The 26,653-nt window shown below is 55.7% G+C and overlaps 2 protein-coding genes across 3 annotated transcripts in view; one reads left to right on the forward strand and one right to left on the reverse strand.

Annotated features, from left to right (window-relative positions):
• Positions 1-3,602: 3,602 nt before the first annotated feature.
• Positions 3,603-26,653, reverse strand: part of CYTH4 (cytohesin 4) — a 33,087-nt gene continuing 10,036 nt past the window's right edge. The window contains exons 2-13 of one of the 2 annotated variants that reach the window (XM_032138418.2): positions 26,058-26,140; positions 24,062-24,126; positions 22,736-22,802; positions 21,119-21,237; positions 19,536-19,616; positions 17,850-17,962; positions 15,471-15,619; positions 9,676-9,787; positions 7,898-7,974; positions 7,437-7,508; positions 6,790-6,944; positions 3,603-5,517 (exon numbers count right to left, since the gene is read on the reverse strand). In XM_032138418.2, the coding sequence (XP_031994309.1) occupies positions 5,445-5,517; positions 6,790-6,944; positions 7,437-7,508; positions 7,898-7,974; positions 9,676-9,787; positions 15,471-15,619; positions 17,850-17,962; positions 19,536-19,616; positions 21,119-21,237; positions 22,736-22,802; positions 24,062-24,126; positions 26,058-26,140 (1,166 nt within the window). In that variant the 3' untranslated portion in view covers positions 3,603-5,444. The remainder of the gene's footprint in view (positions 5,518-6,789; positions 6,945-7,436; positions 7,509-7,897; positions 7,975-9,675; positions 9,788-15,470; positions 15,620-17,849; positions 17,963-19,535; positions 19,617-21,118; positions 21,238-22,735; positions 22,803-24,061; positions 24,127-26,057; positions 26,141-26,653) is intronic. The other variant, XM_032138419.2, reaches the window with a different exon arrangement.
• CIMIP4 (ciliary microtubule inner protein 4) overlaps positions 23,911-26,653 on the forward strand; it is a 302,707-nt gene continuing 299,964 nt past the window's right edge. The window contains exon 1 of the mRNA XM_032138183.2: positions 23,911-23,920. The gene's annotated coding sequence lies outside the window, so the exon portion shown is untranslated. The remainder of the gene's footprint in view (positions 23,921-26,653) is intronic.

Consider the following 26,653-nt stretch of genomic DNA (forward strand, 5'->3'; position numbering starts at 1 on the left):
AGACAGGGAGGGAGGTGGGGCTGACTCGCGGGGACGGTCCAGAGAGGGTCCCCACTGGGCCAGGATCACATGGCAGTTTGGGGCAAGGCCAGGATTTTGACCCAGATGTGTGTCACTCTCTGGCTTCATGCTTCAGCCATTCTGGGTGCAGTCTAGAGAGTTGGGAGGCATGCAGGAGTGAGCGGCTGGGTCTCTGGTGCCCCTCAGAGGCCAGGCTCTCAGGACACTTCCCATTGAAGGGAAGGAGGGTCTGGAGCCTGCAGTGTCCTGGTGGGAGCAGGCCTGTCTTTGATGCTCACACTTGCAGACCCCTGGGGAAGGCCTGAGTCATCGCTGAGCCGGCAAACATATTTAGCTCCTTTTATGTCCCTAATAAATCAATTTCTCTAGGTCTTTCACACCCGTCACTCGACTTGGGCTGCCTGCCCCCATCTCCTGTCCCCTGGCAGCTCTGTTTGCCAGGTTTCAAGATGGAGGGGCTCCTCCTCCCCAGGTACCTGGCAGGGGCCCACTCTGCCTTCTCCAAGCCCCGCTGCCCTGGCCTATTCCAACCCAGAGCCTTCTGTGCCAAGCTAGTCCTCCCTCAGGCTGGGATGTCTCCGTTTAGCAGCCACATTACTGGATGCCCCACTCAGAGCTTCATGCAGCCAGAGCTGCAGCCCCAGAGCTGCAAGGATCCTGCACTGTGCACACAGCTAAGTCCCAGCCAGCACCCAGCCTCCCTCAACCTTGCATTCTTTTGGCCCACTGGGGCTTGTGTTTGGGGCCCAAGGGAGTTCCAGAAATACCTTGCCTCGACCTGCATCCTTGTCCTGTCTCCTACTGGCCCCACTGGCTGGAAGGCTCAGACCTCCACTTGGCTTATCTTTCCTGAGCACACCTCTTCCAAGAAGTCTTCCCAGATCTCCCCGACTGCCCCACTGCCCACATGAATCTTTCCCCCTCCAATGGCCCCAATTCCATGTTTTTGTAGCTCCATGAATGCATGCCCACAGTCAGCCTTGTGATCATAACAATAGCAGCACGTAACATCCCAGGAGCTGCCCAACGCTGTTGTTAGCATTTTACATATATTTAATTATTTCCATTTTATAGATGGAAAACCTGAGGCTCAGAGAGCTTAGGAAACCTGGTTAAGACACAGGGGAGAGGTGAGCCTTCACCATGGCCCTCTGGGTGGCTCTTATGGCTGTGCCGCCCCCCCGCCCCATGCCCTGTCACAGTAATGGCTTTCGTGGTACCTGCTCATCTTCCTCCCCCGCCATCCCTTCCAGGGCAGGAGCTGTGTTGCAGCGGTGCCTGTTGCATGTGGAAGTCCCCCTTCAAGTTTTGCATCGTGGAACTCAACTGGCCCAACCTCTCAGGGAGGAAAATCCCAGAGAGGGTAAGCAACTTGTTCAGGGCCCCACAGCCAGAAAGCAAGAGTGCGTGAGTCTCCCAGCGCCAGGCCCGATGCCAGCCCCAGGAGGGGTGACTGTGCCCAGCACGAGTGGCGGGGAGGCCCATGCTTGTTTGTGTCCATGGGTATCCACTGGGCTGCTCGAGCCCTTGGGCCCTGGTAGACCAGATGCTTCCCCCTTTAGGATGTCCAGGCCAGGGCTCTACTTTGGACAAAGACCCTGTCCAGCCCTGTCCAGCCCTGTCCAGCCATTCTGGCTGCAGCGTTGAAACCTCTTATCCACGTGTGGTGGGAGCCCCCTGCTGACCAGAGCGAGGAGTGGCAGAACGGCAGGAAGGCGAGCAGAGATGCCCTGGAGAGACTCAGGGAGCCAGTGGGTCAGAGCCCAGCTCTCCATGCTCCTGGCTTGTGATGTGGCCTCTCCAGGTACTCCTGCATCTCCTGGAGACACCAACGTTCTCATAGCTCTCGAGGCCTCTGGACATTTGCACCTGCTGATGCTGAGACCCAGAGGGCCTTTTATCAGTTAACTTCAGGTGAACTAGCAGTTATTGTGCACCTTTGTGTGCTGGGCACTGAGTAGGTGCACGGTCTGGCCCACAAGGAGCCCACAGTTCAGTGTGGGGCAGACATGAGGTGCGTTCACTGCATTATCAGGTGCGTGTCCTGTCCCCAGCCTGGCTGCCAATACTCGAGCACCCTCCTCAGAGAAGCCTCCCCAGATTGCCCTCTGCCCAGCCCAGCCCAGCCCTCAACTGCCCGCTCTGCCTCCTCTGGAACAGCGTGTGTTCAGCACTGCAGGGATGTGAGCCCCACGCAGGCAGGGATTCTGCCTTGTTGTACCAGTGTCTGGGACAGTGCCTGGCACACCGTAGGTGCTCCATAAACATTTGTGGGATGTACAAATAAATGAAGGTTATTGAATTCAAGCTCCTCCATTACCCACCAAGTGATCCTTGGAGCAACAGTGCTTGCACTCCTCCAGCAACGGGGAACATACTACTCACCTCCCGTGGCAGCAGGCTCGCCCGCCCTGCCTTCCTTTTCTTTCTTTCTTCTTTCTTTCTTTCTTTCTTTCTTTCTTTCTTTCTTTCTTTCTTTCTTTCTTTCTTTCTTTCTTTCCTTTCTTTCTTTCTTTCTTTCTTTCTTCTTTCTTTCTTTCTTCTTTCTTCTTTCTTTCTTTCTTTCTTCTTTCTTCTTTCTTTCTTTCTTTCTTTCTTTTTCTTTCTTCTTTTTTTCTTTCTTCCTTCCTTCCTTTCTTTTCTTTCTTTCCTTTCTCTCTCTCTCTCTCCCCCCCCCCCCCTTCCTTCCTTCCTTCTTTTTTTTTTTTTTTTTTCAGACAGTCTCACTCTGTTGCCCAGGCTAGTGTGCAGTGGCATGATCTCGGCTCACTGCAACCTCTGCCTCCCAGATTCAAGCAATTTTCCTGCCTCAGCCTCCCAAGTAGCTGGGATTACAGGCATGCACCACCATGCCTGGCTAATTTTTTGTATTTTTAGGTGGGGTCTCACCAGGTTGGCCAGCCTGGTCTTGAACTCCTGACTTCAGGTGATCCGCCCGCCTCAGCCTCCCAAAGTGCTGGGATTACAGGCGTGAGCCACCACGCCCGGCTCTTTTTTTCTTTTGAGTCAGAGTCTTGCTCTGTCACCCAGGCTGGAGTGCAGTGGCGCCATCTGGGCTCAATGACACCTCCGACTCCCAGGTTTAAGCGATTCTCCTGCCTCAGCCTCCTGAGTAGCTGGGACTACAGGCGCCCACCACCATGCCCAGCTAATTTTTGTATTTTTAGTAGAGACGGGATTTCACCATGTTGGTCAGGCTGGTCTCGAACTCCTGACCTCAAGTGATCCTCCCACGTCGGCCTCCCGGACTGTTGGGATTACAGGTGTGAGCCATCACGCCTGACCGGCAGCGATTCTTTCTATCTTTGGGCAGCATTGCCTGCTGGAAAGTCCTTTTGCCTTTCCCTGGGCTTGTCAGAACCGGCTTGTCTGCACCTGCTCTGTGGAAGCCCCATTGGCTGTCCAGCCCCTGGGGATGGCTCCTGTGCCAATGTCCCGGGGATGGGGTCCTAGGGCCCTCTGAGTGACCAGCTTCCCTGCCTGGCCCTCCTGCCCTCCACTGGGACAGGGACAGAGGTGGAGGGCCCGGTGGGGTCAAGGTGGCAGCCGCAGTCACAGAGGGGTCAGAGCCCACTCACGAGTTGGATCAAGAGTTTTATTCTCTCTTTGGAGTGACTCCCAGAACAGCCACTTATGCCCAGAAAATCCATGATCCCATCCCCTCCATGACGGAGGAAGCTGAGGACCAGAGAGGGGAAGGGAGTAGACTAAGGGAGTAGCCAGTGTATCCCAGGAGCAGGACAGAATCTCTGACCCCTGACCCCTAGCCCAGTGCTCCTTCCACCACCCCTGGCTGCTCCTTCATGGACCAATGAGGTGACAGAGGCAGGGCTTAGTTCACAGGCTGACAAGAATCTGTGGATGTCCTCAAATGTCCCACAAGGTCTCCTCGTGCAGACGCCCAACCCAGACCTTGTCTGGTGCAAATCACTACCAGGTGCTTGCAGACCTCCAGAGACAGGAGTCTCACCACCTCGCAAGGCAGCTACTCCATCCTGACCCTGTGGAAGGTGTGCAAATGTGGGCGTGGGTGGGGACGAGGAGAGGCGCCTCGCGAGCTGCGGTTCCTTCTGGGGGATCCACATGCTTCTTTGCCCACTCAGGCTGGCAGTGGGGCAGAGGCGACCACATTTCCTGTTCCCCTGCCAAGGAATTTCCCTCCAGGGGCTCCCCTTGGCCTATGTGAGGGGGTGAGAAGTGTTTCCTGTTAGTGGACTCCTCCTCCAGGCCAGGCCTCCCTGGAGACAGAGCTGGCTTCCCCGGGTACTGGAAGTCAGCTCTACTCTGATGATACTGCTGCAGAGGGTCTCGAGATGCTGGGACCCGCCGGGCTGCCCTTTATCACCACGGGACTGCTGGTCAGTGGTCTCGCAGGAAAGCCATGGCCAAGCCTCTGCCTCTCCAAGCATGAGCTTGGTGTTACTTGCTGGCTCAGCCACTGCCTCCAGGCAGCCCTCCTGGTAACCACAGTGCACTAAACTCTCTCTTCTTGGCTTCTTGGATATAGCACCCATCCTGCTCGAGTCCCGTCTGTCTGGGATGTTCTCCGTCATTTTCTTGAGGGTCCCACCTGCTCCTCTCCCCGAAATGGACATCCTGGAAGGTGGGGTCTATACTGCTCTTCTCTCCCCAGCAACGTTGAATCCAGAGTCTGCCCAGGCTCCGTAAACAAGGGCTGCCATCTCCAGCTGGAAGCTGGAACACAGGGCTAGCAGGGGCCAAGACGTTTCTAGTCCAAATACTGCAGTTTTGCAAGAACTAGAGAATGGGCATGACTTGGCAGAGGGCACACAGCGAGTCAGAGGCGGAGCTGGGACTGAGCTCGTGGGGTCCGGGCTCCTAGGGCAGTGCTCCCGGGGTTCTGTCCCGGGGTCCTGTCCGTGGGTCTGAGCTGTGTGTGTGTGCTGAGCTCTCTCAGGCAGAGAGGGCCAAGCCCAACCTGAGGACAGGGGAGGGGCTGGCAGAGATATCCCTGAAAAGGAAAAGCCTTGCCAGGGAGAAGAAGCACTTAGGGACCCCACAGCCCCCTCCTACGTTGAGGGCTGACAGCATCTGAGTGCAGAGAGCGCCTTCAGAGCTGAGGACACCGAAGTCCAGAGAGAAGAGAAGATGCAGCATTCTGGGGCTGGTTTTCCTGTGGCTGCTCTCCTCATCCCTTCCTGTAGTGCACGTAGGGCAGGGGCCTGCAGCCGGGTGCCCAGGCCAGGGGGCCTCATTGCTGGACTCAGTCCACTGCAGCTCCCACCCACCCTCCTGAGCTCTGCCTTCCCCTCTAGAGTCAGCTCGAGGTAACTGACAGAGCAATGATATCTGTGGCCCAAAAGAGTGCACTGGGGTGGAGGTGGATCTCCAGGCGCTGCAGGCGTTGGGACTCTCAGGGTGACCAGCCCCCAGTGCCACTTCCAGTGCCACCTCCAGGAATCTCACTGCTTGCTGGCAATCTTCTTCTTCCGAGTAGAGACCAGGTCATAGAAGGGGACACGGGTGATGCTGGCTCTAGAATGAGAGTGGGAGGAGAGATTTCAGGGCTGGACTGGCCGTCAAGGGAGTCTGCTCTCCCAGGGCTTGTATCAGGGGCATGGGACTCCCAGGGAGGTGTCAGCCTGCTCTGCCACAGGGGAAAGGCCAGATGGCCCCAACAAGGGCTGTGCCAGGGTGAGTCCAGACTTGCTAGCCTAGCCCAGTGTCCTATGGGCAGGGCCAGGGTGGGTGAGGCCTCCGATCAGGAGCTGAGAGCCTTGGGAATTCTACTCCCAAATGTCTCTGGGCCCCTCTCCAGGTTCCCACTGGCGACCTTCGGAAGGTGATGGGAAGAGCTTGGGGTGGAGCTGGCAGACCGGCCTGTTGGACCCTGCTCTGTCCCTGGTTCTGTGGCCTGGGCAGGTCCCTCCCATCTCTGGGCCTCAGTTTCCTCATCTGTAAGATGGAGGTGAGAATGGGTCTGCCTGGCAGCCTCACAGGATGCTCCGCTGCAAGGCCCAGGGGAAAAGACCCTGCAAGTCCCAGGACACGGCCACTGCCCAGCAACCACTTCTGCCTTCCTCTGGCCACCAGGCCTCACACCCACCAATGTCTTGGGCTGGCTCAGAGTCAAGCCTTGAGCAGGTTTGCCATCTTGCCCTTTACCAGATGCATCTTCCTCATGTCTCTCCTGTTGGTGGCACCACAGAACCAGTCCCTAACACTTTGGCTTTCCTCACCCAGCCACCCCTCCCTATTTCTCAGTCTATGGCTCCCCAGTGCCCCAGGAGAAACCGAAGCTCTTCACTACAGTGGCGGTGGCTTGCCATGCTCAGCAGTTTCAGCTCCCACACTGCTTAGCCTCACTCGGACTCCGAGATGCTGTGTAGGTTGCCGCCTGCTGGTTGCCTACACGGGTCCGGGTCCTTTTACCTGGAAGTTTATCTGGAAAGCCCTTCCCTCCACCTCCACCAGGTCCTTCCCAGGCCACTTTGGATAGTGATGCCAATGAGAGCACTCACCACGTGCCAGGCAAGGGTGGGGCAAGAGCTTTATGTGCAACTCTTTGCTCTATTCTCCCACCAACCCCATGCAGGTGGTCTCTCCCTTCCCTGTGTCCTGGGGCCTGGCCTGGTGCCAGGCACACAGAAGGTACCCATGGAATATGGGTGGAAGGGGTTTGCCAGCCAGAAACAGGAGGGAGAGACTGGAGTTAGCTCCCTTTACAGATAAGGAAGCAAGACCCAAAAGAAGCAGGGCCTTCTGGAAGGTGACGGGAAGCTGTCCCCAGACCTGGGCACCCCTTACCGGATGGCCTCAATCCACTGGTCACGTTCCTCGGCACTGGTGGCTGAGATCCGGTACGACTCGTGCTTGCCCTCCACCACCCTGCCGTCGCCATCGGTCTTGCAGGCCTTGATTTTCTGGCCTCGGCAGCTGGGGTTGTAGAGCTCCAGGCAGAACTGTGGGGAGGTGGCCAGGCAAGGGTGGGAAGAGAGGGAGGCTGGGTGGGCCCTCCAGGAGGCTCAGAGAGGCCCAGACACTAGTGTCCCTGATCAGCGTGACAGCCCTACGACAGGCGAAGGGGCAGGAGCTGCTGCTCCCACACTGAGCACTCTCTCTGTGCCACGCTCCTGAATCCACCATCCTCCCTAAAGTCCCCACGTGACATGTGGGCTCACTGAGGTTCTGAACGGAGCGGAGCTTACTCAGGGCCATCCAGCCAGTCGGCCTGTGTGGGACAACAGGGGACAACCACGTCCTTGGACTGCCATTGACCTTTTCCCACTGTCCGTGGCCCCAGGAGGGAGAGAAGGCAGCCCTGAGCCACAGAGAAGGCGTAAGGGGCACAGCCTGGCTTCCTGGAGAGCCCAGCCTCAGGCCCTCTCCCCACATTCTGTTTAGGAAATTTCCCAGTGGCTCCAGCCTCGGGGCCCGGCAACCTGAACACCTACCGGCTTCTTGGGGTCGTCTACCTTCTGCACCGAGAGGTTCTCAAGAGGTATGATTCCCCGTGGCTCCTTGTCCTACAGGGAAAGGGGAAGGAGGGTCAGGGTCAGGAAGCAGAACCCTGAGGCCCAAGGCAGGGTGTGAATGTGTAGGGCTCCCCAAACTCAAAGAGGAGCATGCTCATCTTCTGAGACTGTCCAGCCATAGGGGGACGGAAGTTAGAAGCAGCATGTGAAGAGCTCTGGCTGGAAGTTAGGAGGCCCAGCTTTAAGCCTGGGCTCTGCCTAGGACCTTGGCCTGGCCCTCCTCTGTGTATCTGTTTTCCCCATCTGTAAAATGGGCATGGAAGGGAACTGAATGATCTCAAAGGATCCAAAGCTGCGTTAGTCGACTGCTCAGTGGGAGTTGGGAAGGGGATTGTGCGGGAGGGGCCGGGACAGGGAAGGCCCAGGGGACCCCTGCTCACAGTGGTGAACTCGAAGTAGTAGAGGCAGTTGTCGGTCAGGATGAACCAGCGCCGTTTCCACGTCTTCACGCGGCCCCCTGTGCAAGGCCAATGTAGCAAGCTGGTCAGTCCTCCTGCTGGGCCACTGACACCTCCTCCAGGGAAGGGCAGGGCCTTGGATGCTTTCCCCTGGACCCCCAGCTGAGTGCCCTAACCCTCGTCCACCACACCTCCCCCCAACATCTATCCCTTTCTCAAACAAGAACCTTAGTGGCTCCTGTCACCCCCAGGCTTCCCTGGAGCTGCTTGAGCTGGCGTTTGGGTGGCCTCCGTGATCAGGTCCTAGGAATGGCCAGGTCCTAGGAAATGACCATTCCCTGCTCTTCCTGGCTACCGTCATCCATTGCTTCATTCTTTAGCTTGGTCCCTGCCTGGCACTGTGCTAAGCATTTCATCCTGCATTTGCCAGGTGCTGCTCCAGAGGTTTTAAAAAATATTACTTATTAATCCTCATGACCACGTATGAAGAGGAGATCATTTTAAACCCCATTTTACAGATGAGGAAACAGTCATGGAGAGGTAAAATCGCCTGCCTACGGTTCAGCAGCAGAGCTGGGATTCGAACCCCCATGTCCTAGTCCCAGAGCCCAACTCTTGGCCATTTTGCTACACATTTAACCCTCCCAGAGATCATTCTCCCCATCTTACAGCTACAGAAACTGAGGCTGAAGAACCTGACCATCAGTACTTGGGTGGAGGAGCTGGGGTTTGGGCCCAGGGCTGTGTGACTCTGAGGCCCCCTCTCCCATCTGAGTTGGGATTTATGACATAGAGCTTCTTGGGGGCGGACAGCACGTGGCTGGGGCAGGACAGGAGGCTGAGTGCTCTGGAGGCGGATGGACTGGGGTGTGGTGTGGAGAGTCAGAGGGCTCGGGGGCTCCTGGGGGTTCTGGGCAGGACTGGCACAGGGCTTGGTAGACAGGAAGTGCTGGAGGCTCAATGTTGCTGGAGGTGAGCCAGGTTGAGACCCCTGCTTCAACATGAGGCGTCTGTCCTCACCTGCCCTGGAGGTGCTATCCCCGGCTGGGCTGTCCCTGCTGGAGAGGCTTCCGGAAGTGTGTGTGGGAGGCAGGTGCAGGCGGCCGGGCACTGGGGTTGCCCTGCTGGACTCTGCAGCCACTATTACTGCAGCTCCCACCCCAGCCACTCTCTGCAGGGTGCAGGCCCTCCCTGCCCCCAGTCGGCTTGAAGGGAGCCTCCCCCTAAGCCACATCCTGTCATCCTTCCTCCCCTCCTTTAGGGAACCTAACCCTCTGCCCCCTCATATCTGCCCCTGGCTGGCTGTGTGGCCTCAGGCAGATCCCTGACTTTACTGTTCGGCTGTAGGGTAGACCAGCACCTTGCCTGAGCTCAGTAGGTTCTGAACAAATGGTACTTCCTGCTATGACTTCTCTCCCCATTCCTCTGGGGAGAGAGAAACAGAACCGCAGCTGAAGTGTTTGTCAGTGGGTCTGTCTGCCTCTCGCCCGGCTTACAGCTCAGGCCCCACCACTGGCTCCCTTCCTTCTCAGGACAGATGGATGGATGGGGCAGGCAGACGGCTGCACTGGGGTCCGGGAGACCTGGGGCTATCCAACTCCATCCCCCAGGATGCATGTGAGCCTCGTGTCAGCTGTGGGCCTGTGCGTCCAGGAGTGTGCATGCAACGATGTGTGCCCGCGCATGCAAGAGTGTGTGTGCGACGATGCGTGCCCGCGCGTGCATGAGCGTGCGACGACGTGTGTCTGTCGGTCTCTCACCCAGCTTGAGCAGCCAGCCCTCCCGGTCTGGGTTGAAGAAGGTGTGAGTGAGGTCATTGCCGTCGTCCTCAGGGATGGAGAATGGCTCACTCTTGATGCTGTCAAAGAGGTTCTGCCCCAAGACAAGGGAGAGAAAGACCTGGCTGTGAGTCCACCCGAGTCCAAGGCCTAGGCCTGGCCTGGCCTGTGTGGCCTTGAGCAAGTCACTCACCTGCAGGCATACCCTTTCTTCACCTGTTTATCCTGGTCCCTGGGCTTTTCTTGGTGAGCCCCTCCCTGGTTCCCTCCATTGAGCCTGGCCCTGGCCTTGCCACCCCGCCACCCCCGTCATGCTTCCCTCTGTGTACTGCAGGGCAGAGCGAGCAGGTATCAGCCCCTCAAACACACACATATACAAACATACATGCTTACACATATGTGCACACTCACATATGCACATGTATGCACATTCACACACATGCATGCACACTTATATAAATGCATGCTCACACATACGTGCACACACATGCATGCATACTCACACACATATGTGCACACTCACACACATGCATGCTCACACATACATGCATACTTACACGTGCAAGCACACTCACACATATATGCACACATATACATGCATGCTCACAAATACATGCCTGCTTATGCACACATACATGCACACACACGTACACATGCTCACACATACACGTACACACATGCACACTTACACACATACATGCACACTTATATACATGCACGCTCACACACATGCATGCTTGCGTGCATATACATGCACTCTTACACATACGTGCATGCACACAGACAATATACATGCACACATATATACATGCATGCTCACACACACATATGCATGCTTACACACACAGACACACAAAAACACACGTATTCTCTCTCTGTCTCTCTGTCTCTGGGGCACAGCAACCTTGGCAAAAGCCATGGGAGGAGGGTCCTCTCCTGCTTAGGTGCAGCAGCAGAGAGGTCCCTGAGTTGAGGGGCCACTGAGGAGCCACCAGGGAGAAGGATAGGCCACTTCGTGTTGAGAGGCCCAGCTGAGGGAGAGCCCAGGGTGGGATGCTGGCTGTGACTCTCAAAAGCCCCTCTCCTAAGCAGGCCTATGCTGGATGGGCCCGGGTGGGGTCTGGGGAGTTCCCAGAAAGCAGACTGCAGTTCTCCACGGAAGCCTTTCTGGCAGTAAGAGCTGGTGACATGTGGGAGAGCAGCCTTGTAGGGTAATGAGCTCTTTGTCACCGGAGGTAAGTAAGCCAGGTCTGCAAGTTCCCTGTGGGCGAAGTGTGGCCGCTGGTGCCAGATCACCCCTGTGTGCTTTGAATCTCCTGCCACGAGATATTGCGTTCTATGAGCAACCTGCCTAGATTGCCAAGTGTTTGGAGAACCATTCTAAACTGTCCATTTCTGCTTATTAAAAGCAAGCGCAGTGTTATCTCAGAGGATGAAATCATTTCCTTCCGCTGTGTTTGTGTGTGCTGCTGCTCAGATGTTTCTGTTCAGATGCTTTCTTCGAGATTTCAAATGAAAAGTCTCACAAGTATCATTTGACTCTCTCAAAGTTTTAGAAATGGAGCTTGCTGGTTCTTTAAGGTCCTTTCTGACCTCAGATCTCAGGGGTCCAGAGTCAGGGGTGGGCTGGGAGTGGCTTCCCTGGGCTCAATCTGGCTGTGGGGCTATGGGGGTGGGGAAGAGCAGGCACCAGTTTCTCTCTGGGAAGCCCCTACATGCATCCCCAGGAATTCTCAGGTGGCACTGGCTGGTTGAACAAGGGCCTGAAACAGGAAGGCCCCATCAACAAAGCTGTCAGCACAGACAAATATTTGGAAGCCCAAGGAGCTGTGCAGGGGGGCAGACAGGGGGTCTTAACTGCCACAAAACCCACAGGGGGACACAGCAGCTTCTGCGGTCACTGTATCAGCCTGTACATTCTGCCCCCGCAAAGAAAACGGCTGAGTTCACCCACGTTTCCTGTCCCCTGTAGACACCAGCCTCTCCTGCAAGAAAGCGCCCTGCGTGCACTGCCGCCAAACCCCTGGGCCTAGCTGTCTTCTCCTGGCTGGGTGGATGTGCAGAAATGCAAGGGCCTCCTTCTGGTGCCCCCGCTGGCTCTGTGTCCCTCCACCCCCACCTCCTCAGTTTCCCTCTGGGGAGTCTCTGCTCCTCTGTGTTCTGTCCAGGTCACTTGGCAGGGTTGACACCCACAGGTCCCCAGCCCCAGGCTCCAGGAGGGGGTGAATGACTCACATCTGGCTGATTAGAGCATTTTATCCTGCTAGCCGCAGTTCAGGAAGTTCAGTTCAGGCCCAAGCCAGCCAATAAGCATTAATCCTGGGACTTTAGCTGAAACTGCTGAGGAGGAGGACTGTGAGGGCACGGGAAGGCCGGGCCATCTCTGCCACACCTGGGCAGAGCTGGTTTAAGAGAGAAATTAACACAGAGGAGGGGGGTGCTGAGAGATGGGGCAACTGGATCGGGCCCTGATGTCACTGGGCACATGGATCTAGCTGAACCTGAAGGCAACATTTCTGAAGGCAGATCGATCTCTGATCTTTTCAGTGACATGAATTGAGATTCCCCTAGCTAGGAAGTAACTGGTAGCTGGAAAGCACAGCCAAGTCCTCCATCCCCAAATCTTGGCTTCTGGCCTCTGCAGAGGGATAGGCGCTGAAGTCCATCATGGGTTTGAATCAGGATTCCTCATAAACTATGAGACCTCTGGCCAACTACCTCTCATGGAGCTCAGCGTCCTCTGCTGTAAACTGGGGACGGGATGACTTAATAAGAACGTAAAGTACTTAGCACTGTGCCCTGTTCACAGTCCATTCTGACCGAGAGGCCTGGGCAAGGACCCAGGAGGTGCAGGGCTGCCTATGGCAGAAGATGCCTGGAACTGGGAGACTGTTACTCTGCCTGGTCCTCAGTTTCTCCAACTGTAACACCGGAGAGTGGAGTTCTTTGTCCCCTCATCCCCTGTGCCTCCTCCACCCTAGCTCCCCCTCCCACAGTCCTCAGGGTGAGTGGTTCCTCTCCTAGCTTTTCTCAAGGCCTGCCAAGTGCCAGGTACCTGACAGCTTCTCAGAAAACAATATGAAGCCAGCATCATCAGCCCACTTTGCAGATGAGGAAGCTGAGGCTCACATCCAAGGTCACACAGACATAAGGGCAGAGCTGGGATTTGACCTCCCATCCCTGTGAGTCTGAACTCACTGTGCCTTCACCCTGAGCTTCTTGGGGACTCTGCCCCTTCCCCATCTGGATGGCCAGAGCAAGGTTGGCTCAACCCTCCTGTCCCGGTCTACCACTGTGCACCTCTCCACAGCCTTTCCCAGCTGTGCATCCTCGTGGTCTGTGTACCCTTGAGGTGACCTCTCTTTGGGTCACATCTATGTAGATTTAATTTTGCAAACTGGGCCACTTAAAAGCATTACATGTCTTCCTCACTTAACGGGCCCAAATTGGAGAATCCTTCTGCAAAGTGGTGACCTTCTGAAGGTGCTTAAAACGGAATCCTTGCTTTACATATGGGGAAAAATGAGGCCCAGACAGAAGGCAAGAGGATCACCAAATCCACACAGCTGCCTGTGTGTTTCTTTTTGACCTGGGAAGCTTCAGGATTGATTAGCCACTCCAACTACACCAGGCACTTGGCTGAATACCTTACACTTCTGCACTAATCCTATGAACTGGGGCTCAGAGAGGTCAAGCCACTTTCCTAAGGTCACACAACCAGAAAGTGGGGTAGCCGGGACTGGAGGCGGTTCTGACTCTGGCGCTCTGTTCTTTCCCCTAGTCTGTGTCTGCCTCTCTGGGCTGCCAAGGAGGATAATAAGGGCTTCCTAGACCTCCCGGGCAGATTTTGAAGCTAAATTGAGGTAATAGGCCCCAAAGCCTGGTGAGAAGAAACTTACAAGTTCCATACAAATGCGGTGCATTGTTATTAACAAAAGGCTCGAATTGGGAAAAACAGCTAAGGAGGGAGATGCTGAAGAGGGCTCACTGGGAGCTGGAGGCAATAATGTGGCACCTGGGAGAGCAGCAGGACCAGTGCTGGGTGGTAATTAACTCATTCCCTGCCAGACACGGTGTGCCCTCATAGCACCATGAGGACCCCAAATGAAATGAATCACCAATGCTCAAATGCCTTTTAAAATGTTTCAGGCATTTTACTAAATGCTGGGGCTTTTTTCATGATTAATTATTTTTCATAGTGACTTAAGCCACAGGTCCTGTTTTAGCTGGGGAGCCATGCAGGAGGCAGGTATTATATACCTGGCACATGCTCTGCCCTAATATTTAAAACAGTTACTCCCTGTGGCAGGGAGTATTATTATCCCCACTCTCCTGGCAGAGGGGATAGTGGCTTCAACTCCAGTGAGTCATTGCCCAAAGTCACCTAGCAGGCAAACGGGGAAGACAGGAGTAGACCTGAGCTCCAACCAGCTCTCAAGCTCTCATGCTACGGAGAGGCTCCTCTCTGATGCACTTTCTCCTCTTGGGACCAGGCAAGAGGTGGGTTAAGGGTGAGGCAGTTCTCAAACACCGAGGGGCACCAGAATCATTCCAGATCCAGGCTCCACCCTAGCCTTGGAGGCAGGAGGTATACTTGGTGCTGAGCTGGGACGGTGGTGTTCGCATCCCCTCCGCCCCTTCCTGCTGGGCTCTGACCGTGGAGGGGATTGAAGCTCATGGGGCTCTGGGGCATCTCCAGTCCCTGAAGTGAATTTGCCCATTCATTTTTCCTAAGCCAGGCTCTGAATCTTTCCTTCCTGTTCTTATGAATTCCCTCTGGCTCACTGTGGCCCATAGGAAACAGGTAAACTCCTGAAGCTGTCATTGGAAGCCCTGGACCCTCTGGCCCCACCCTGTCACCCACTACTGTGCATATATACCACACCTCGGCCACACTGGACACCTCTCCTTTCCCAACCAGGACACGCCTCCGTTCTGGCCACTTCTTCTTTTTGAAATGTCCTTTCCCGGCTTCTCCTCTGGGAGCACTCCCATGTAACCTTCAAGGCCCAGTTCAGAAGTCACCTCCTCTGTGGAGACTTCCAGGATGGCACCCTTCCCTGCCCCCAGAGCAATGACAGCTGCAGTGACAGCAGATCTGCGTCTCCAGAGCTCCACCCCCACAGCAAGCACGGCATGAATCATGCAGCCTTGTAATTCACATGTGTACAGTCCTCCCACCAGACCCTGAACTTGGTCAGGGCAGCATATGTGGTTGATTCATCCCTGGGGCCCCCGTGCTGGGCGCAGAGCCTGGCGTGGTGTGGCAGGGGTGCAGGCTATTTGAGGAAGTGACCGGAGGTTGGCTCCTTCTTGGCTCCCCGGCTCAAGCAGGGCCTTGTGGAAGACCTCAGTTTCCTCCTCTCTAAAGGACAGAGGGCTTACGGCAGAGTCTGAGGGTTTTCAGGCCTGACACACTGAGTGTCTAAGAATCTCTATTCTAAGAAATAGACCTGGGCTGTGTGAGGTACCCTTTTGGGAAAATGTGAAAGATGGCTGCCCAGAGTCCCCCAACGGCTTAAATCTGGGTGGACCTCCTGGGTGGTCTATCTCGGACGCCCTTCTCAAGATGGGGGCCTCTTTTGGGCAGGCGGGTTTCAGGACCAACACACTTTGTGATGGTGCCTCTCAAGACAGTCACAGCCTGGGTGGGCCATATCAGCAGAGTCCCCACTGGGGGCTATCTATCTCAGAGGAGCCCCTCCCGGGCCATCCATCTAAGGACAGGTCTCTCCTGGATTCCCCGGGCCGGGCTGGGTGGGCTGCGCCTCTCTCACCCGCAGCTGGTCCTCGGGCAGGTCGCTACCGTTGTTGATGCCGCGGTTCATGGACACAAAGCGCTCGAAAGGCGGCCTGTCCCGGACGTTGGGATTGTGGAGGCTTGTGTTGAGCATGATGATGGAGAAGGACAGCACGTAGCAGGTGTCTGCGGAGGGGACAGCGGTCACAGTTCTGGCCCTGGCCACTCTCCCTGCCTCTGTCCCGGCCCCTTCTAGGGCCCAGAATCTGCCGTTGCAAGGCCCCGAAGGTCCACCTTGTCCTCCTGGCTTGGGCTTTGAGGCCCAGCCTCCCCTCCCCTCCTACTCTTGCTGGTCCCCACCCCCTCTTAAACTAACCTCTGCCTCTCTTCTGAGCCCCTTCCTACCTCCGCGCTTTGGCTCCTGCTGGACCCCCTGCCAGGCCTGCCCTTCCTTCCCTCCTCTCCGCTTCAATCCTCCTTCCTGCTCAGCCACGGCTCGGCTGGGGACCTCCTCCCCGCAGAGCCCTTCAGCCCCCTGCCCACTCTGTTCTTTGCCTCTTGGAACTCGGAGAACACTCATTGTTAGCAGCGCTGTTCAGGGCTGAGCCACTGCTGCTCTGTAATCTTGCTGGCGTTCCTCCTGAGCCCCAGTGCCTCTCCCATTATTCAGACTTTCAAGCGCTCAGGAGGGAGGGCTGGGCTGATGGCTGGGAAGAGAGGTAATTGCTACTCTGGCGAGGTCTTTTGTCGAGTATTTGGGCCCTGGATCCAGAGCCAGGGAAGTTCAGCTGTGTCTCCAACTCTCTGGTTGACCTTGGGAAGTACTTGACCTCTCTGACCTTCAGCTTCCCCATCCTTGACATTCAGAGGTTAATCTCTGAAGTAACTGCCTGTTCTGGAACATCAATTATTCTATCTGTGATAGCAGTGGCACCGAGTGTTGTTGGTGCTTGCCCTGTGCTAAGCTCTCACATCCCCATGCCCATCCTATGAGGCAGGTCCTGTTATCACTCCCATTTTACAGATGAGGAAACTGAGGCACAGGAAGTTAAGCTATATGCCCAACATTACAAAATTAAAAAGTAATTGGACTGTGATTCAAATCTGGTGCTTTAAGATGCCTTCTTTCCTACCTACAACTATTTATTGAGTACATACTCTGTGCTGTGGGCCTGGGAGTCATTGATGATGGGTCTGACAGGGTCCCTGCCCTTGCAGGACGTTTAGACTTGTGACAGATAATAAACAAGCAAACAAACACTAAATTAAGATCTAACCACAAAATAGAGCAAATGTTCTGGAAGGTTTGTCCATGGACACAGCCAGGAGGTGGCGTGCTCGTGGACAAGTCATTTCATCTCTCTGAAGCTATATTCCATGCGTCAGGGAGGGATGAGAAGACTACTGACCTCAAACGGTTGATGTATGGATTGAGTAACTTTGGCTTGGTGTGGTGGCTCATGCCTGTAATCTCAGCACTGTGGGAGGCTGAGGCGGGCGGATCACCTGAGGTCAGGAGTTCGAGACCAGCCTGTCCAACATGGTGAAACCCCGTCTCTACTAAAAACACAAAAAATTAGCCAGGCATGGTGGTGGGTGCCTGTAATCCCAGCTACTTGGGAGGCTGAGGCAGGAGAATTGCATGAACCCGGGAGGCGGAGGTTGCAGTGACCTGAGATCACACCATTGCACTCCAGCCTGGGTGACAGAGACAGACTCTCTCTCTCTCAAAAAAAAAAAAAAAAAATTGAGTGACTTTGCCTGTGTAAAGCACTCAGCGCATAGGGATTACTCAATATACAGGGTTGGTTATTGTTATGACAACTAGATCCAGAGAAGAGGCCAGGACAAGTTGGCCACAATGGTCCCTCGCCCACCCTGTCCTCTGGATGTCTTCACATGGGCATTAGGTTAGCCCTGGGAGAGAGGGCTACGGAGGACTGACCTTTATGTATCCCTTCTATGCCCCTTTTGCCCCCTACACCCTGCCCAGGCCGTTTCATGCTTCTGGGCCTTTGTTCCAACTGAAACTCCTGCCAAAAAGGCCCTTTTTCCCCTTAACCTCCTGGAAAACTCCTATTCATCCTTCAAAACCCCATTCGGACCTTACCGCCTCTGAGAAGCCATCTTGGACATGCTGATTCCCTTACTCCTGCCCTCAGATGGGGTGCTGCCACCTTAGCCTTAGCACCCTGTGCCATCATCTTCTGCCTCCTCTCCTAAGAACTGTGTCTCAAGGCAGCTCTGTCAGACAAGCACCCAGCAGCAATGAAGTCGGTGCTCAGTGAGGGCTTGTGAAGGGGTCTGGGCTGCCAGGGTCTGGGTACCTGGGGGAAGCCTGAGGGGGTCTGTGAAATTTATGCCTGGCAATGCTGAAGGGGTCCTGGAGCCCTGGGTCCCACTCCCCGCCTGGCACCTGTGGACTGGAAGACGCCCGGGTTGCAGAGGCAGTATCGAGTGGCAAAGGCCTCCATCATCCGGTCTATCTTCTGGGCCTCGCCCGGCAGCCGGAAGCTCCACAGGAACTGCCTGGGGGAGAAACGGGGCCACGGGCAGTGGAGTGGGTGGGCTCTCGCGAGCCCCAGACAAGCTGCCCTGCCTCTCCCAGGTTTAGTCTCTGTATCCTGTAAATGGGGGAATCTGCAACTGTCATCTGGGCTCACGGGGAAGTGGGATGGGCACCAGGGAGCCCCAAGCATGTGGGAGGCAGCCAAGAAATGCCTTTTCTTGCAGAATACGGAACTAAGCACACGCCCCGCTCTGCACATCTGCATCCCAGCACTGACTGCAGCCCAGTCTGCCTCAGCTGGAAAGGGGGCCTCTGCCTGCCGCGGGGTCTGTGGCTCCCCGCACCTGGCCTTTGGGCCCTGAGGTCTGGCTGTGGGACCCAGTTGGGGAAGGGGTGGGGCAGGGGTTTCGCCTTGCTAGGGCTCCCTTTCTTGGAACCTCGACTTCTCTCTAGCTCTGGAAGTTGGTGGTTTTGACAGCTTCAAGCTAAGTTCTCTGAGGGTGAGAAATGGGCCTGTATCTCTCACTTCTCCTGGGCTTCACACAGTCCTGGGCACCTAGCAACGGCTCAGTAAATAAGTGAATGAATGAATGAAAGAATTTATATGGGAGACTCCCAAGTCACCTACCCCTCTCCCTTAAAGAGCTGGGAGTTAGAGAACACTGGATAGTGGTGGCTTCTTCCTTCTCTGTATTGTGAACTCCTACTTACCCTCCAAAGCCCAGATCAGATGCTCCTTCTCGGAATCTGAGTTTTCGAGCAGCATCAAGACTTACTAAGCAGTCACTGTGGACCAGTTCTAAACACTTTCTCATTTAGTCTTCACAATGCTATGAAGTTGGTACTATTATTATCCCCATTCTACGGATGAGGAAACTGAGGCACAGGAAGGTTTATTTATTTTTTTGTGAGACAGAGCCTCACTCTGTTGCCCAGGCTGGAGTGCAGTGGTGTGATCTCGGCTCACTACAACCTCCACCTCCCAGGTTCAGGTGATTCTCCTGCCTCAGCCTCCCAAGTAGCAGGGATTACAGGCGCCCGCCACCACGCCCGGCTAATTTTTGTATTTTGTGCGTGTGTATGGCTTGCTCAAGATCACACGGGGGTGAGCAGCAGAGCTGGGATTTGAACTGTATAGTCTGGCTCCAGAGTTTGTGCTTCAAACTGATAATTGTACTGCCTCTGTAGTTGTAAAAATGAGTACCAACAACAGTACCCTAATTAGAAGCTAATAAGTCATAATAATTAGAATACATGCTAAGCAGTCTTATAAAATAAATAAAACATGCACTAATCCAAAAAGTAGGAGAATGACCATAATAAAATAATAATGACTAGAATGATTAAATATGGGCGTGATAGAATTCTAACGTAGTAAGAAGGTAGTATTTGCTATTTGCAAGGAACTAGGCCCTTTCCCAGGCGGTCCACCTCAGCTCTGTGAGGCAGTACTATCATGAAGTCATTCTTGTTCCTTGCCTCCTCTTCTTTGCTCCCAACCCTTTGTGCTGTTAGCTGTGTGGATCGCGACACCCCCAGCCACCGGGGCTGTGCCACCCTTGAGGGCCGGGACCTTGCCCCAGGACTACTCACCTGAGGGCCTGGACAAGGTTGAGGTTGGCGAACTCGTGGCAGTCCACAAAGGCCTGGAGGACCTGCAGGTTGATGGGGTCCCTGGGGAGGGGGCAGAAGGGAGGGTGGGACACACTTGGATACTTGCTGGCACCCACCTCCTGGAGGGGGTTGAGGTGGGGGAGGGAGAGGAGAGAGACATCTGTCCTTCTGGGGTCCAGCTGCCATCTGGTGTGTTCACATCTGTCCCACCCATATCACACCTCGAGGGCACACCCTTGTCCTCCCATGCAGGAACACACACCTTCACGGCTCACCAGCGCTGGTCTGGCCTGGGAGGGGAGCCCTGGTTTTGGAGCGGCCTGCCCTCAGTCCAGGCCTTCCTCATTTCCTGTAACTTCCCACCTGGTGACCTCGTGGAAGCCACTTGACCTTCCCAGTCCCAGCTTCCTCATCTGTACAAGGGAGAGAAGCTGACCTCCCCCATCTCCTCCCTCTCACCAGCTCCTGAAGCAGGAAGGTGCCCTTCTCACCATCTGCATCCCCTGCTCACCCCGGGAGGGAGGGGTGTCCTTGGGAGCTGGGGGAGGGCTGTTGACTCTCTGGTCCAGTTTCACCCCCATCCCCTCGCCCACCCCTCAGACCAGTCCTTTGCCCAGAGCCCTCCCACAGATCTCCACCTCCTCGCCCACTACATCCTCCCTCTCTCCTCCCGTCCAGTTTAGATTCTTGAGCCTGTTTCTGACCCCAGGGCCTTTGCACTTGCTGCTCCTGGACTGCTCCTCATGCCCTCACCTCTTTTACATTTTGGTCAAATGTCACCTTCTCCATGAGACCCTTCCTGTCCACACTATTCTAAATCACAGCCCCCAACCTATGGTCCCCAGCATGTCTTTCTTTCTTTTCTTTTTTTTTTGAGATGGAGTCTCAGTCTCAATCTGTTGCCCAGGCTGGAGTGCAATGGCGTGATCTTGGCTCACTGCAACCTCCGACTCCTGGGCTCAAGTGATTCCCCTGCTTCAGCCTCCTGAGTAACTGGGACTACAGGCACCCGCCACCACATCCGGCTAATTTTTGTATTTTTAGTAGAGACAGGGTTTCACCATGTTGGCCAGGCTGGTCTTGAACTCCTGACCTCGTGATCCACCCACCTTGGCCTCCCAAAGTGCTGGGATTACAGGCGTGAGCCCTGAGCCTGGCTGGTCCCCGGCATTTCTGACTTCCCTTCCCTGCTTGATTTGTATTCCACAGAGCTTATCATTCTCTAACATATTTTACATCTACTGAGACCTGTCTCTCCCACTAGCGTGGACCTCCTGAGGATGAGAGTTTTGTCTGTTTTATTCACTGGTGTACACCCAGGGCTTAGGATGGTGCCTGGAACACAGTAGACCCTAAGCAACACTTATTTGTTGAATAAATGACTAAATGAATGAAGGCAGTCAGGCTTTGACTCAGAATCTGGAGGAGATGATCCGTGAGCCCCTCAAGCCCTAGGAGTAGTGACTTTCCTAACATAATTCATCCTCTCACCTGCACATCCACACCTGTACACACCTGCACACCTTCATTTCCTGCCTCCCTAATGCTCCACTCGTTCTTACCTCTCCCCCAAGTAGGTACCAATGGCTGTCTTGTTGAGGCCCTCGCCTTTATACAGGAACCGTGCAATGTCCTGGATGTCAGGGGTCAGCAGCTTGTGCTCAATGAAATACTGGATACCCTGGAGGGGGTACACAGAAGCCATGAGCAGCTGCTGCATGGAAGCAGGCCTGGGAGGGGGAAGGGAGGAAGGAGCTTCCATGGCCAGAGTCCTGGAGCCTGGCATTCTGGTGTTGGCACAGTCTGTTCTGGGAAGTTTTGACCCCTCCTTCACAGGAGCTGCCTTTGGGAGGTGGTGAGTTCCCCATCGCTGGACGGGTGCAAAGGAAGTCAGCCTTCCTGCCATGAACCAGGTTCATGCCAGGTACTCCCCAGGGTCCCTTTCAGTCTGACATTCTTTGATTATATGCTTCAGTGATTCTAGGAATTTGTAATTCTGAGATTCAATGATTCAGCCATTTCTTTTGTTCCCCTAAAACTCATATTATTTAAAAATAGCGTTTCATTCTTTCACACAAGTAATCTATGTGTATTGTATAAAAGTTAGAAAAAACCAGCTTAATCCAAAGGGGAGGAAATTGCCCGGGCCCTACTGCTTGGAGGCAGACAGCTTCCATCCTGGTGATTCCTTCCCTTTCTATGTGAAAATGGGCTCAGACCATGCCTGTCACATTTAAATCTGCTTTTCGGATTTGACAATATCACAAACATCTCTCCTCACCACCGAGGCACTCAGAGTTTGTCATCTTAGTTTTAGGAGTTGGAGGGGTTGGTCTCTGGCTCTCCATGAAGATTCCTCTGTGTTCCACTGCTGGAAGGTGGGCGCAGGCCACGAGGGCCCAGTGACAGGCAGAGGATGCAGAGGACAGCCCTGGGTGCTGGGTGGGGTGAGAGTGTGAGCCTGCGGAGGTCTCTGTGTGTGGGAGCAGGAGTCCAAGGGTCTGTAGCCATGAGAGGGGAATGGTTATAACACTTTGGGCCTGTGATGGGGACAGGGAGCCTTCTGAGCCACAGCGGTAAATTTCCAGGAACCCCAGCTTGGTGCTCTCTGCTGGCCACCCTGACCCCACCTTGGTGTGTCTGCCTGCAGTTCTCTTCTGTCTCCGTCCTTTCAGGAAAGGAAGTCCAGCTGCCACCTGATGGGGTGAGGCCAGGGGCTTGGGAGTGGTGTGGGGGAGCAAGGTAACCCAGCCCTGAGCTGCTGCTCCTGCTGGCAGAGGGGTGGGTGGTGGCACCGCAGGACTGGCCCCCCCAAGCCCAGGGCTGGAAGATGCTTCTGGAGCCTGAGCCCCAGATCCAAGAGCTCCACTGTCCCAAGCCACATTCATGGAGAAAGAAATGGAGGCCCAGAATGGGGAAGGGACTAGGCCAAGTGCTTGGACACCATGGCCTCTTCCATGCTCCTTGCTCCTCCTGCCCCAGGACACATATGCCTGGGAGTAGACAGGGCGCCCGGCCACAGCTGGCCATGGGGCACTGGACAAGATGCCCAGCTCTGCTGGGCCCAGCTTCCTCCTCTGGAAAGGGGTCGTGTCAGCTGAGGGGAGCGAGAGGACACCGGGCAGGTGCTCCCATGCAGCCTCCACACCCTGTGGCCCGGGCCCTCCACAGCCGCCTACCTTGGTGGGGTCCATGTTGAACTTCTTGCGCCCAATGCACAGCTCCTTCTCCTTCTGGGCCATCCGGCTGTGGACATGAGGACGTCAGCTTAGGCTGCCCCAGGACCCTGAATTACCCTCTCCACTCTCCAAGGACCCTTGCCTCGGCAGGAGCCCATACCCTCTAGGGACCTCCAAGTGTGGCCTCCAGGTCCTGCATGGGAACCACCTGGGCGGGAGGGAGAAGTGCAAGGCCTGGCCCCTCCCAGAGCTCTGCAGCTGACTCCTCTGATGGGTCCAGCACGGGCATTTAGCAGCTCTCAGGACCTTGGAGCTGGCACGTGGGAGCAGGTGGAGGGGCCCTGTGCAAGAAACCGGGGGAGAGGCGAGGACTGAGCACGCAGGCGCTGGAGCCAGGCTCCTGGATGTGAATCTGAGCTGGGCTGCTTTGGGCGAGTCACTTCCTCTCTCTGGGCCTCAGGTTCCTCATCTATAAAATGGAGGTGACACCACCACCTGCCTCCCAGCATTGTTGAGAGGTTAAAGCACCTAAAACACCGAGGCGTAGGTGTGTTATGTAGTTATGGTTGTGGCTGGAACAGGGGAGCTGGAGAAACGGCCACTCGTGTGTGTGTGCATGCTTGTGTGTGTGTGCATGCTTGTGTGTGTGTGCATGCTTGTGTGTGTGTGTGTGCATGTGTGTGGTGGGGGAGGGAGGAGGCTGGACAGGTGGAGACCTAAGGAGTGGCGGGCGCAGGATGGGAAATTCCCAGGACATCGCATGTCAGAGTCAGTGCCCTGGGGCCCTGGGAGACTGTGTAGCAACCAACCTTCTTGTTGCACAAATGGGGAAACTGAGACCCAGAGAGGGACAGGATCTGTCCCAGATCACAAAACAGTGGGAGTTTTCCATAGAGGCCGTGGGCGTGGCCGGCCCCGGGTTAGTGGTGAGTGGGGTGGGGTAGGGCCAGGCTCCTGTCCTCCTGGGGCCCTGGGCTTCCTTGTCCTTGCCCTTGGGGCTGAGCTTCCCTTCTCCCCGCCCATCCCAGGATGGATGTGGCCAGTGATCAGTCAGGGCTGGACCACAGTGGGTCAGGAGAGACTTTGGGTTGGGGGAGGGGAGGACGCAGTGTCTCTCAAGAGAGGGTCAGCCTGGAAGCAGGGACCAGACCCTGGATGGGGCTGGGGCCACCGTGTTCCGATCTCGTTGCTGCCTCCTTCTCCCTGGCCAATCCCTGATTTCACCAGGCCCAGGGGGCTGGGAGTGGCCCCTGCTCATTCAAGGTGTATGACATCCTTGGGAAGCAACAATGGCAGCTTCTGGGGGTCCCCACCCAAGCCCCTCACCTCTCCTCCGCACTCTCGAAGCAGTCGATTTGGGCAAACACATCTGCGATCTCATCCTTCAGCTTCTGTGGGGTGGCAGGGGCAGGACAGGGAGAGTCAGGGGTGGAGGCCAGAACCCCAGGGGTTTAAGACCACAATGACCACTCCTGCCCCTGGGCGTGACTCTCAAACCTGGCCCCTCTCCCTGACCTCTGTCCCGAGTCCCCAGTCTGAGGGATCCTCCATGGACAGGTATCCTCCGTGGATGTCTCATAATTTCAAAGTCCCATGCTAAACTATCACCTCTGTCTGCACCCATGCCTCCACTTGTCTTGGGGAGTGGGAGTCCCCAAGCCCCACCCTTTGCCCATCCTATTTCCAGCCCTCCCATCTCTCCCCTCTGCAGCCATGAAGTCTCCTGCACTCCAGCCGAGCCTACCCGATAAGCGGCCTCCCCACTGCCCACCTCCCCCAGCCCACCTCCACCCTGCCCGCCTCCACCCTGGCTGCCTCCACCCTGCCTGCCTCTCCCGGCTGGTGTCTTTCTGGAGCACTGCATGGAGCCTGCCCTTCCCCTGCTCAGACCCCTCCCATGGCTCGCTACTGCTCCCTCAGCTTCCGCCCCAGCTTCTCTCTGGCTTTCCTCTATTTACTCTGTTGCTCACCCTTGACTAAGTGCCCACCATGTGCCTGCCAGGTACTACGGGGACAGCACGCACAGGCAGCATAGGCCCTCTTTCCAGGGACTTTGCAATTTCCCTGGACTTTACAGAAGAGGACACTGAGGCGTAGAGAGATGACAAAACACGTCCACAGTCTGACTCCAAACCTGTGCTTCCCTCAACTCGACCCCAAGCCCATTTCATCTTGACCCTGCAGGAGGCACCCAGTGGCAGAGGGAACCCCCTAACACCTCCCCCTGCCAAGCACCAGCCCCCCCAGCAGGACAGCAGCATGAGCCTCTGGCCGGCATCCCAAGAGGCACCCAGCCCCTTTCTCTCCGGGATCTGGGGGGTGCTGGTGAGGGGCTGGTTCCAGGGGCTTGTCCTGAGACTCAGGGTCAGCATGGGACTTGGGAGCCTGTATCTGAGCCCTGTCAGCTCCTGTTCATGCCATCTTGGCAGAGCCACTGAGTGGTTGCCCCACAAATACAATGGGGATTCATTCGCAAGTATTAACTGAGCACCTATTAATGCTGCACCCAGCGGGCTGGGGATGTAGTAGTGGGCAAGACAGACCTCGGCTCTGTGTTCATGGAGGGCACAGTCTGGTGGGGATGGGATCAGGAGTGGTCATAGGGCAATTGGAATGACCATGCAGAATACCATCAGAGCAAGTTAGAGAAAACCTGGCATATAGTAGGTGCTCAAAAAAACACCAGCTGAGTGAATAATTTTGTGCCTTCATTCCTCACTGAAATCCTAAGTTTATGTGCATGGGAGTGGGGGTGGGCACGGCCACTGCAGCCCAGGCAGAGGGGACGGCGAGTGCAAAGGCCCAGGGGCAGGGCTGAGCAAGGCATGTTCCAGGAACAGAACCCAGCCTGTCTCGGAAGCTGCTGACTCAGATGAGCTGACGTCTGAGTCTGATTGGTGAAGTGGTAAGTGCAGGGCACTTACTGGGAGTTATCTTGACCAGGTGGTCTACACTCTGCAGGGGTGAGACCTGGCTGAAGCTTCACCACTGGGGTCAGAGCCTGCCCTGTGACAAAGTGAGTAAAGGCCAGGATGGGGCTCGGCACACGGTGGGTGCCTACTTGGATGGCTGCCTCCCTCCCCGGCTCTCCTGGTCCTCCCTGAGTCTCGGGGTGTCTGCAGTCTTGCTGTTCTCCCTGCTCCTGGGGCTGGGGCCAAGGCTGATATGGGCCAGAGTTGGCCACAGTGTCTGACCAGGCTGGGTCAGGAGCTGGTGGGGCATGTGCAAGCCTGCAGGAGTGTCTGCTTACGGGCGCGTGCAGCATGGTGTGTGTGGGCATGGACATGTATGCGAGCGTGTGTGGACACAGGTGTGTGCTCACCTGGATGTCCTCCAGGAGCTGCTTCCGGTGCCACTTGATCCTCTGCAACTCTTCCGTCTCCCCGCTGCTCAGCTCCGCGGGCTCTACAGAGAGACAACCGGCCTTCCCCATCACTTGGCTCCAGCCACACCCACTTGCCCTCACTTCTGCAGGGTCCCCTTCCCTCCGGAAATCCAGGACTTGCCCTCTTCACAGAGGCCCACCTCCTCCAGGAAGCCTCCCCTGACTGCCCTGTCTAAAGCAGCCCCCGCTCCCTCCCCTCCTGCCCTGCTTCCTGTTTCTCCCACCCCCTGGATAGACACCCCCGAAAGGATCTTGTTCCCTTGCATCTTTTCTGTGCCTCCCATTAGACTCTCGGCTCCGTGAGAGTTCAGCTGTTCTATTCTTTTGCTCACTACTGTGTCCCCAGCACCTAGAAAGAGTCTGACATGTCATAAGCACTCAGTTAAACACTCATTGAAGGCATGCATTCCTTCCCCAGAACTTGAATCTCCTCCTCCACTGGCTCATGGGCTCATTATTTATTCACTGATTTATTTGAACAACCAGGAAGTGGCATACCATTTTCCTCACATCCCATCGGTCAGAATGTAGTC

The sequence above is a fragment of the Hylobates moloch genome, unplaced genomic scaffold, assembly GCF_009828535.3.
Source record: "Hylobates moloch isolate HMO894 unplaced genomic scaffold, HMol_V3 SCAFFOLD_19, whole genome shotgun sequence".
NCBI classification, from domain to species: domain Eukaryota; kingdom Metazoa; phylum Chordata; class Mammalia; order Primates; family Hylobatidae; genus Hylobates; species Hylobates moloch.